We start from the raw sequence: 12317 nt of genomic DNA on the forward strand, positions 1-12317 counted from the left end.
GTGCAAGTGGAGGAGGAGTGGGGAATCGAACCTGGTTCTCCCAAATTAGAGTCTGCGCACTTAACCACTAAGAAGAAGAAGAGGAGATTGGATTTATACCCCATGGCCCTTCACTACCCAAGGGAGTCTCAGAGCGGCTTACAGACTCCTTTCCCTTCCCCTCCCCACAACAGACAGACACCCTGTGAGGTAGGCAGAGCTGAGAGAGCTCTGACAGGAACGGCTCTTTTTTCAAGAACAGCTCTTATCGGAACTACGGCTTGCCCAAGGTCATCCAGTCAGGTGCAAGTGGAGGAGGAGTGGGGGAATCAAACCTGGTTCTCCCAGATTAGAGTCCGCGCTCTTAACCATTACACCAAACTGGCTCGGACTGGGAGAACTTCCCCACTCTTCCACATGCAGCTGCTGGATGACATTGGGCAAGCCATAGTTCTGATAAGAGCTGTCCTTGAAAGAGAGCAGTTTCTGTCAAGAGCTCTCGGCCCCACCGACCTCACAGGGTGTCTGTTGTGGGGGAGGGGAAGGGAAAGGAGTCTGTAAGCCCCTCTGAGACACCTTTGAGTAGTGAAGGGTGGGATATAAATCCAATCTCTTCTTCTTCTTAGTGGTTAAGTGCACGGACTCTAATCTGGGAGAGCCGGGTTTTATTCCCCACTCCTCCTCCACTTGCACCTGGCTGGGTGACCTTGAGCAAGCCATAGTTCTGATAAGAGCTGTTCTTGAAAGAGAGCAGTTTCTGTCAGAGCTCTCTCAGCCCCACCGACCCCACAGGGGGTCTGTCTGTTGTGGGGAGGGGAAGGGAAAGTAGTTTGTGAGCCGCTCTCAGACACCTTCGGGTAGTGAAGGGTGGGGTATGAATCCAATCTCTTTTTCTTCTTCTTCCTTCTCAGCCATTTCATGAGCTCTCTCGGCTGTGTCCAGATGCCCTTTTGAACAGTCCCGTTTCGAATAGCTTTCAGGAAGTCAGCGTGGGGGGCATCCCTGGCTTCCTCCGGCAGGCCATCCCGTGCGCGCGCCTATGGGCCGTTGTTGATTGTGCCCGATCGAAGGCTGGCAAACAGCAGAAGGCCCTGCTCAGATGAGCAAAGCTCTCAGTGGCGGACCATAGTGAGAGGAGCGGTCGCACAGCTATGGTGGACCTAGGCCATGAATGTGGTTGCATGTGGTAGGCAGTGCCTTGAATCAAGACCAGTAGCCGAGTGTGATTTTCTAAATTTTAAATGTATGTTTTATGTAAGCCACCCTAAGCCGCCTCGGCTGGGAGGGCGGGGTAGAAATCTGACTGGATAAATAAATTTTACTACATTTAGAAGAAAAAGAGTTGGAATTATATCTCGCCCAGCACTCAGAGTCTCCGAGCAGCTTACTAACTCCTTTCCCTTCCTCTCCTCACAACAGGCATCCTGTGAGGTAGGTGGGGCTGACAGAGCTCTGAGAGAACTGTGACTTGCCCAACGTCACCCAGTTGGCTCCATGTGGGGAAGTGGGGAATCCAACCTGGTTCTCCCAGATTAGAGTCCACTGCTCTTAACCAATACACCAAACTGGCTTTATTCTCCGCTTGTCTCCCCAGTTGGGATCCCAAGCAGCTTACCTTGTTCTCCCCACCACCCTGTGATGTAGGTTAGGTTGAGAGACCAAGCTTCTGTAGCAGAATGAGAATTGAAACCAGGCTCTCCCGGATCCTTGTCTGAATTAACATGAAAATGTGGAATAACAGGGAGGCACATGAAGCTCTGTATTTTTCTCCCCTGGCGGGTTCAAAGGCCCTGTGTAAGGACTCTTTGCAAGGCCCACTCCGTGAGATCTTGCTTGTACCTCCTCTCGCCAATGGTCCCTGCCCTTATTTAGTGCTTTGGTGTATTTCACGGCCCTTTCACCTTGCTGTTCATAGATTTGCTTTTCCCCCACATAACCTCATTTGGAGTGGGGGGGCGATATTCAGCTGTGTTACTCTGTAACACAAATCCAAAAGCATATACATCTAAAAATAAATAAAATAAAATAAAACTTTTTGTTAAAGGCAGCCAAAATAAATGTCTGCCTAGTGAAGGGCCACAACGTGCATCTGATGACAGGGACTCTAGGGCATGAAACCTTTCCCTTGAATGAAATCTTATAGGTGCCACAAGCAGTGTTCCCTCTAAGCTGAGTTAGTGTGAGCTAGCTCACACTTTTTTAGCCTCCGGCTCACACATTTTTGTCTTAGCTCAGGAAGGATGGGGCTCCAGAGCAAACGAATTTATGCAGTAGCCAAATTGCTTGCTCACACCGTTAATGCCAGGAGCTCACAAAGTAGAACTTTTGCTCATAAGACTCCACAGCTTAGAGGGAACATTGGTCACAAGACTCCTTTTTTGTCTTTTTGCTGTAACAGGTTCATCTGTCTGTCTCTCTCTCTCCATTCCTGCAATCTTCTATGGAAATCATAGTTTTGTTTTAAAAATTATTTATTTACTTCACTGATACCCCTTCTTTCTCCTCAGTAGGGACCCCAAATGGCTTCCTTTCTTCTTTTCTTCTCCATTGTACTAATCAACAGATTAAACACACCGGGGTGGGGGGGAGTCAGAACTGTCCATGAAATCTTAAGAGGCAGCATTTCATGGGTTTTTTGCCTCCCCTGTTTACTGATCTGGTACCCATATGCATTTATATGCTGGGTATCAGGGCTATTTTTGGGCAGGAACGCACAGGAACGGAGTTCCGGCTGGCTTCAGAATTGGCCACGCCCACTTCAGCCAAAACCTGTGCGTGTGTGGCTACAGAGGGAAGGCCTGTAAAGCAACCCCCCCCCCCCCTCCAAGGGGTGTGGGCTAATATGCTAATGCATTTCTGCTGTTGGGTGTGGCCTACTATGCAGGCGACTCTGAAGTGGGCAGGCTGGGGGGGGGCTGGAAGGATTGGGCCTTCCCCAGCCTGTCCAAGGGGTGTGGGCTAATATGCTAATGCATTTCTGCTGTTGGGTGTGGCCTACTATGCTAATGAGTTCCTGCTGGGCTTTTTCTACAAAAAAAGCCCTGCTGGGTATAAAGGTGGGATCTAGCTAGTGAAGTGGGATCTGGCGAACGAGAACTTACACTAAAGTAAGGGAACGGTACTAAGGTCTGCTTAGAAGTAGATCTCGGCATGAAACAGGTCTCATTGATTTACGATGTGTGTGATCATTCTGCTTTGAGTCTCCATGGTAAAGGTGGGCTATACTTACACTATACTTACAGTAAGGTAAAGGTTTCCCTTGCTCGAAAGCCAGTCGAGTCTGACACTAGGGCTGCGGTGCTCATCTCTGTTTCCAAGCCAAAGAGCCAGCGCTGTCCGAAGACGTTTCCATGGTCATGTGGTCGGCATGACTCAACACCAAGGCGCACGGAACGCTGTTACCTTCCCACCAAAGTGGTCCCTATTTATCTACTTGCAATTTCTTGCTTTCGAACTGCTAGGTTGGCAGGAGCTGGAACTAGAGATGGGAGCTCACTCCATCATGCGGCACCTGGGTCTCGAACTGCTGAGCTACCGACCTTCCACAGCCTGCAGTTCAGTGTCTTAACCACTTGAGCCACCGCAGCTCCTATACTTACAGTAAATAAGTAATGAATAACTGAGAAAAGTAGTGGGATGTGCTTGGCAGAGCACCACTACACAGGGCTGAAATAAACCATTGTTGTGTGAAAGCAACGTAAGCCTTTTTGATTAGGATGGATCTTGTGAAGTTGACCTTCCAATCGTGAGAGGGAAGAGAGATTTAATTTATATTATTGTTTATTTATTACTTTATATTTGTATCCTGCCTAGCCAGGGCAAAGTGGCTCAAGGCGGCGTACACGATAAGATTGATAAAACCATAAATACATTAAAATTGTCAAAATTCTCAAAACCAACGTTTTACATATATGTTAACAGATACAGATGGCGGTAGTTCGTATATATGGTCCGAAGCAAGAAGGCCGTGCACCAGCGTTGTAACGTAGGGCCGTAACATTTAAGCAACTGTTTTAAATATCCTTTCTGAAGTGTAGGAGCAAACATTTCCTGGACAAAAAAAAGGGCATGCTAACTCGGCACAGATCTCTAGTTTGGGTCTTAAATAAATCTCTGCTTTCGGTGATGGCCAGTGTCGGGTAGAGATTTCGAGTGTGGGGCTAAGATCTGGGAGACCCAACTTCAAATTCCCATCTAGCCGTGCAGCCTTGGTGCTGGCCCGTGGCCAGTCGCACACTAACCTACCCCACAGGGTTGTTGTGAGGGTAAAACGGAGGGCTGGAGAATGATGCAGGGTCACTTTGGGACTCCGTTGGGGAGAAAGGCAGGGTATGAAGGAAGTAGATAAATAATCTGCACTGTCTTGTGGAAGCTTTTTCCGATCGTAGATTCCTGTGGTTAAGCCTCTCCGCTGAAATGAAAAGTTAGAAGCTAAGTGGAAATATTATTCCTTTAGAGGGCGTTTTATTCTAAACCTGCTTATGCAGCCAGGCTGCCTGTTACTCTGTAGTATTCGATCCACTGAGTGATGGCTGTTGTGGAACTGTTGCCTGTATACTGGCCACTGTCATATGTCAGACGTTGAGGATTCGGGCTGCAATCCTATAAACTGCTGTTTGCAAGTTAAGTCCCACTGAACTCCACGAGGTTAGCTTCTTAATCCATCTGAACAGGATTGTACTGTGAGCCAATAGCAGAGCCTTCTTAGGAAGACCCAGCGGACACCCAAATCTTATTTTACTGTGGTACGTCTAATCCCTTCCCAAGGTTTTTGTTGCCGTGCAGTGTTTTAATTTTATGTGGACTTCATCTTGTTTGTGCTTCTGTCGAGAGCTGTTGTCCTACACTCCCTGGTTATGAACCTTGGTGAAATAATTTTTGTGTTTTCCATACAGTGCACATAGACACCTGCTTGTTTGGCTAGGTTCTCACACGATATGCAAATACCAGGTGTGAAGCTATTTCTTCCCAGGAAGTCAGTTTGTACTACTTCTGTCTTAGGGAGCCATTTGCACGGTACACTTACCACAAGGTCTCCCACAGTGCTTTCTTTGACTGTGGATCCTTTTTTCATTTGTTAATATGAATAGGTGTGGGCAGGGCTTCTTTTGTAGAAAAAGCCCAGCAGGAAATCATTAGCATAATTGGCCACACCCAATATCAGAAACTCATTAGCCTATTAAGCCACACCCCTGACAGCACAGCTTATTAGCACATTAGGCCGCACCCCCATGTTACCAGAAGTGTGGTCATCCAGCCACACCCACCTTTTGCTTGTTATTCTGTTTACCTTGTTTGTTGTCGAAACCCAGGGCCTTTTTTTGGAGCAGGAACTCCTTTGCATGTTAGGCCGCACACCCCTAATGTAGCCAGTCCTAGTGAGTTTCTGCTGTTGGGTGTGGCCTATTATGCTAATGAGTTCCTGCTGGGCATGGCCAACTTGGGAGTCAGCCGGAACTCCGTTCCTGTGCGTTCCTGCCCAAAAATAGCCCTGGGTGTGGGACCGTCACTGTGGCAAGGTAGTGAATTTGGGGTCTTGCCACGTACAGAAATGATTCAGTGGTGACACACAGCTTTGATGCAGCCGGGAGCTGTCTCTGGAATTCGAAATGGACATTCTGCGCATGTGGTCTCTATTTAGGAAACTTCTGTGCTGCCTCTTCAGCATACTGCTTGTAGCTTGCAGGTTTATAAAAAAAGAAAGCACAAAATCATAAGAACAGAAATGATCGATGTAAAAACGAAACTACTGAAAACAGAACAGCCCCTGAGCAGTGTTTAAAAATCTCCTTAAAACAGACTTTAGACCAGGATTGGACTATAAAAGAACTAAAAAGATAAAACCTTTAGACAAAAGCCTGGATATATAAAGAAATACTTTGACCCGGAGCCTCTTAGACAGTATGGTAGGCATCCGGTAAGCCTGAAGGGGGGGGGAAGGCTTTCCATAGGTGAGGTGCCCCCAGAGAAAATGCTCTGCCTTTGGTTGCCACCTGCCTATCAACTGGGGCACAGGGAGCAAGGTTTGGGTGGACAGTACCGGAGGAGATGGTCAGTCCAGGCACACATGGTCCAGGCACAAGAGCTGAGAGCCTGTGTGGTGTAGCAGTTAAGAGCAGCAGACTCTAATCTGGAGAACCAGGTTTGATTCCTCCTCTATGTGAAGCCAGCTGGGTGACCTTGGGTCTGTCACAGTTCTCTCTGAACTCAGCCCCACCTACCTCACAGGACGTCTCTTGTGGGAAGAGGAGGGGAAGGTGATTGTAAGCCACTTTGAGACTCCTTTGGGTAGAGAAAAGTGGGGTATTAAAAACCAACTCTTCTTCTTGTATGCAGAACTCTGTAAGCACAACAATTAATAGTTTGGGAGTAAGAGGGTATGCTGGAATTCGTTCCTCTCTGTTCTCCCTAGCCATCCAAACAGCTAATCTCTATCAATTGTCTGTTTCCCATACAAAGTTCATTACTTTTGAGGAAGGCTCGTGATAGAATTGAATGGAATGCATTATATGGCGCATTCAGCTGATATATGTGTGTGTATGATAAGGTGTATGATTGAAAGTCAAAGAAGACGGGGACGGCAAAGGATGAGATGGTGAGACAGTGTCATAGATGCAACGAACATGAAATTGAGCCAACTCCAGAGGACGGCGGAAGACAGGAAGGCCTGGCGTGATCTGGTCCATGGGGTCACGAAGAGTCGGACTCGGCTGTGCGACTGAACAACAACAACATGATAGACTGAAACTGGCTCAGATTTTATAGCAATGTTTGAATTGTCGCATCAGTCATTGAGACAGTGCCACACCCTTGCGTGAGTGGGCGCACACACGCAAAGAAAGATGGAATAAAACTGTTTGGCGGAAGAACTGAAGCACGCATCGTGCCCTGGAGTCCTGGAGACTTCATCTGCGGCTCGGAGCCAGGGGGAATAAATTCCAGAGCCTGGAACATTGCAGAACATGCTGATGGCTCCCTCAATATTTATAAAATTGAAATAAGAGGAAAAAAGGGGGGGGGACACGGGATACCATGCGTTGGATGTAGTAAATATTCTCTCTGGCAGCCAGACGAAGAAAGCAGTGTTTTTGTTCCGGTCAGGGCTGTTCATTTTCTATGTTTCCGTCTGTCTGAACTCTGAGAAAATCTGAAAAACTTGATGTGGGCTTCTGAGAATCTGGGTTTTTTTCTGGCAAAAAAAAAAAGTTACAAGATGACAGGGACACGGCGTTTGCAGGAATCTCCATTGTTCAGGGGTTCTGGGTGCCTCGCCTGCTTGCTTACCTCTTAGCCCCACTGCAGGTTACATAGACTTTTCCTCCACAGCACTCCCTATAGAGAACTTTCAGATTCTTCACTAACTCAGATGGGAAGCCCTAAAGAAAACAGAATTGAAAGAGTTCAGTAGCTTTCTGAAAAATAGACAATGTGTATGTATTTTCTTTTGCATCCAGAAATTAGCTGTCCTAAGTACAAAATTTCAGCTGGGAGCCAAAAATCAACGGCGCCTGCTCACAGTGTGATATGGTAGCTCTAGAGAGACTTTTTCTTTTCTTTTTTGAAACTTGGGGGGAACACCTTTTTTATTTGGGGGGAGCCTCTTTGAGAAGAATTCCTTATCAAGCTTAAACTTGTTTTACTGTTTTTACTGCAAAAACACATTAAAAGTTAGGATATGAAATTGTACTGTTTGGCATATTTATGACATTTAAAACCCAATAGATAAACAAATATAAAGCCAACAGTCGTGATAGTCTGACCCGCAATCAACAGTCATAAGACTTATAAGAATTGCTGTACATGTATTGTGCTCTGAAGCATTACAATATGATACACAACTTAATAGAATTTATAAACCAAGGTACAACATCGTCTCCGGATTATTTACCAACTTTTCAAAAAATGAATCTTCTTCAGGAGATATTCTGTAGTACACAAAAATGCAATTTTTAGAATATGTATAACACCATGATGGCACTGGTATTTCTGGCCACTGTGTGACACAGAGTGTTGGACTGGATGGGCCTTTGGCCTGATCCAACATTGGCGTCTCTTATGTTCTTATGTTCTTATGTTCTTAAGCATCTGCAACATAATAATTTTATCTTTGTTAGGAACACATATAAGATATTTTAAAACCCAATAACAGAGAGCAAGTGAGCTGCAAACTATGGATTGTATGCCACGGAGAACGCTTGCAAATGTTTGTGTGTCCGAGATTGATTGGTTTCTGCTGATTCCCAGACCTCCGAACTTGCTGTTTCGGGGTGTGTGTGCCCCCTGTCCTCTAATAGCAGCATCTCTAGGAACATCCTGGGCTACCAAAGGAGGAGGGAGACAGTAGGTGAAAGTTTGCTCACTCTCGTGTGGCTATAGTAGGGTTAGCAGACTATTTGGATACTGAGTTAAACTTTATAACATTGAAAACATTGAACTCTTCAATATTGTACACATTATAGCATATTGATTGGGTACAAAAAGTGCCTCACTTAAATAAATGTTTGAAAATTCATTGCCATAATCTCTTGGGGTGTTCTCCTTTGGAGACTGTGCCACCACAGCCATTTTGGATTTCCCAGTTCAGACATCCCACCTGACCACAGTTAGCTCAACGTCTGGCATAGAAGCTCCCTAAATGGCAGCTTTTGATTGTGGCCAAAAAGACTAGTCCCAATAAACAGAACAGGAATGAAGGAAACTGAGGGCTAACGCAAGATTTAGTTTGCTACTATATGGGAGACACACTACATGAAATAAATAATAGACAATACAAACAGTATCAAGTAAGCATTCAGTACTCCGGTTGATACATCAAGTGGTCCACATACAATTTCAATACAAGTGCTCAGTGGATTTCTAGAAAAGTCTCATCTGTTTCAACTAATTATCTTCATCTGTGGCATGTACTCTGGTATGTAACACCATATATACTGAGCACTAGTTTGATTCTGTTTGAGCTAAATTGCCTATTATTATGTAGTGTGTCAATGATCCAGTAGCAAACTGCATCTTGCTTTAGTCTGTCGAACGTTAGAGTTCTGTGTATCTGTTCTTGTTGGGTTTACTGGCCAGTCACAAACAATGGCTTGTCAGGTTTCAGCCCACTGAACAGCCCTTAAAATTGACGTGTGACATTCTGTTCCTGGCCTGATGAAGTGGGTGGATGCTGGAAAAGGCATTTGTCTTTGTGGAGTGCGTTGCGATGGCTGCGTCCCCCCTAGGTGAGAGAAGCTGCTCCTTTTGGGCAAGCAGGTTGATAGTTGAGCAGAGGCAGGTGGCCAACATGTCTGTCGTCCTCCTCCTCAGGAACCCAGTTCTGCACAGGCACAAAGAATTAAGACCGACAACTGGACGTGAAGCTTTGGGTTCCAAGGGGAGGTGGTGCTACCAGGATTTGCCACGGATGCCTGGCCACTCTCTGGTTCACCTGGCCGTGAGTCTTCTTTCTGAGACCCCTGCAGTCGAGTGGACACAGATATCTAATACTCCCGAGTAACGGCCGTTTCCTTTGTTGGCAGAGGCCACCTGCGTCACGGAGATGTCTCTGATGATGGCCTGCTGGAAGCAGAACGAGTTCAACTCCTCAAGTTGTAGCGGGGAGATCCAGGCCTTCCTTGACTGCGCATCAAAAGCAGAAGTAATTACGATTCTTGGTGTATCCCGTGTCTGCACTGCAGGAGAGGAGTTTCGCCAGATAACGCAAACGAGACTCCTGCCACCCCTGTCTGTTTGGTGTAGTGGTTAGGAGCGCGGACTAATCTGGGAGAACCAGGTTTGATTCCCCACTCCTCCTCCACATGCAGCTGCTGGGTGACGTTGGGTCAGTCATAAGTTCTTTCAGAGCAGTCCTCGAGAGAGCTCTCTCAGCCCCACCTACCTCACAGGGGGTGTCTGTTGTGGGGAGCGGGAGGGAAAGGAGATTGTAAGCCGCTCTGAGACTCCTCCTTCGGGTAGTGAAGGGCAGGGGGGATAAATCCAGTCTCCTCCTTCTGTCCTGGGGTTGGCCTTTATTTGGCCTGGGCATTGTGTGCTGCTATCCAAGGATAACCTGTATAGGTGAAAGGGGGTTTACCCTTTGCTAAGTCTCCGGAGATCCTGGGCATTGAACACCTGAACAGATGAAACAGCCTTATACTGAATCAGACCCTTGCTGTTATCCAAGGATAACCTGTGTAGGTCTCCGAAGATCCTCTGTCCCAGTGAACAAATGTGTGAGGGGTAGGCAACATGAGAGGGGATAAAGCGCTCTGGTGAATTATGCGATCAAGCTGAACATGTGAGCTCACCCTACGTGGGCGCCAACATCCAGTGAATGGACATGGTATTTCGTGTCTGTCATGTATTGGATGAAGTGAATCCCTGGAAGCTTTTGCTAGAATAATGATGTGCCTGTTGTTAAGGTGTTGCAAGCTCCTGCATGAATTAGACTGAGGAAAGCCCTGCAGGACAGTTGAGCGGAAACCAGGAGCTGCCTTAGATGAGATGCTGGGAACTGGACTGGCCTCTGTTTAAAATACAGTTAGGGAAGGCGACGTGGTTTCCCCAGTGGCAGAACCTCTGTTTTCTGTGGCAGCTGTTCCTTTGCTTAGTGACAAGCGGTGTTCCCTCTAAGATGAGTTAGTGTGAACTAGCTCACAGTTTTTTAGCCCCCGGCTCACACATTTTTGTCCTAGCTCAGGAAGGGATGGGGCTCCAGAGCAAACTAATTTATTCAGTAGCCAAATCACTTGCTCACAACTTTAATGCCAGTAGCTCACAAAAAAGAATTCTTGCTCACAAGACTCCACAGCTTAGAGGGAACATTGGTGACAAGCAACTTAGTCAAAAGTAACACTTTGGGGTGTTATAGGTGCATTTTTTATAATCATCCGTTCTGAGCTTCGCTCTGGAAGAAAGGTGGGTTATAAATGTGACCGTGTGTTGTTGACTTCAGGAAGGATATGCCTTTAAGGGAATGCCTGTACTGCCTGTGCTTGTCTGTTTGCCTGAGCATACCACGAATGGCTGGCAGGTTTTTCAGCCCAGTCCTGTTCCTGGGTAGTGCTGCAGTCCTGTGTGCTTTGTGGGTTAAAAGGTTTTTAATTTCTTGCAGCATCTTTTCTGGTGTCTGTAGGAAGATGGGGGAGAGGCCCCTTAACATACCAGGCATCGCCCCCCCCCCCTTCCCAAAGCAGAATCCTGCAGTGCCTTGTCTGAAGCAAACACGCGAAAAACAGATCTGGTTTCTAAATGTCTAGAAAGTGGCTGCTGCTGTTATGATTGGATATAGTGTTGCCAGCATTGAGGTGTTGGGCTGGTTCCCAGGGGTCACTTCCACCAATGGCAGCACTTTCCTCTGCTGCAAGGAACCCTTCTGTCGATGCGAGAGGCTTTCCTGACTGCAGACGTGACTCCTAGCTCATGGGGGGATTTCTTGTGCTGTAGGAAAGTGCCCCTGAGATGCAGCCTGCTGTTCCCGTAAGTGTCGCACACTGATCTGTGTGCTCTTTTTCAGGCGGAACACAAGGCGAAAGTCCTTCAGGAGTCCCTGGATCGATCAGGAACCCTCGGCACAAAACAAGTCAACAGACTTCTACAACGATTTCCCAACATTACTCGCTATTATTAAAGGAAGACTTGTTTCTGCAAAAGTCTGGTCGTCTGTGGCTGGCATCGGACCACATGTGCAGGTTCCCTGTTTGGATGCCTTTTTGTTGGCGGCTGATGAGGTCTGTGCTGTCTTGCTGAGGGTTTCGGCTGAGCACTTCCCGTTGGAGAGGGAGAGGAACCCCAGCTGCTGAAGGGAGACATGTCCTCTAACAGGAAACTTCCTCTGTGTGTCAAGTAGAAGAACGCTTTCTTGAACCGTGGCTCAAATCAACACTACGTGTGAGCCTTGTGTGAAAGTGTCTTCTAATTAAATGTATAGTTGGATCTGTTGCAAGGCTGCGAGTTATATTTTGGTGTTGATACGATTATGCACAGCAGAGGTTCCCCCTGGATTTTCGATTCCACGCTGGCGTGTACTTTCAAGCCCATCCGTGATTAAGCACAACAGTAGTGTCCCAGTAGTCTTGTTTCTTTCCACCAATACAGTTTGAATTCTTATGGGGCTCCATAGCAATTGCTCTGACCACTTTGCCATAAAATCCAGCCAGAGATCGGGATCCAAAACAGAGAAACAATAAACACAAGGAAGGGGAGCTGCAGCCACTGGCGAAAAGGTAGAAAAGGTTACTTTCCCTTCCAGCTGGAGGCCAAAGGCCTGGTAAAGTTCCTGATAGCCAATGAGCGGACGAGAGCTACAATCTTAATTCTGAATATTCTGAATCACGGGCCTGTCATCTCCTGTGAGTAAA

General features: G+C 46.8%; 1 protein-coding gene across 1 annotated transcript in view; it reads left to right on the forward strand.

Annotated features, from left to right (window-relative positions):
- CHCHD1 (coiled-coil-helix-coiled-coil-helix domain containing 1) overlaps positions 1-11902 on the forward strand; it is a 13682-nt gene extending 1780 nt beyond the window's left edge. The window contains exons 2-3 of the mRNA XM_015418257.1: positions 9498-9616; positions 11474-11902. Of these exons, the coding sequence (XP_015273743.1) occupies positions 9498-9616; positions 11474-11587 (233 nt within the window). The 3' untranslated portion in view covers positions 11588-11902. The remainder of the gene's footprint in view (positions 1-9497; positions 9617-11473) is intronic.
- The last annotated feature ends 415 nt before the right edge of the window (positions 11903-12317 follow it).

This window comes from Gekko japonicus, unplaced genomic scaffold, assembly GCF_001447785.1.
Source record: "Gekko japonicus isolate JY-2015 unplaced genomic scaffold, Gekko_japonicus_V1.1 scaffold3600, whole genome shotgun sequence".
NCBI lineage: Eukaryota > Metazoa > Chordata > Lepidosauria > Squamata > Gekkonidae > Gekko > Gekko japonicus.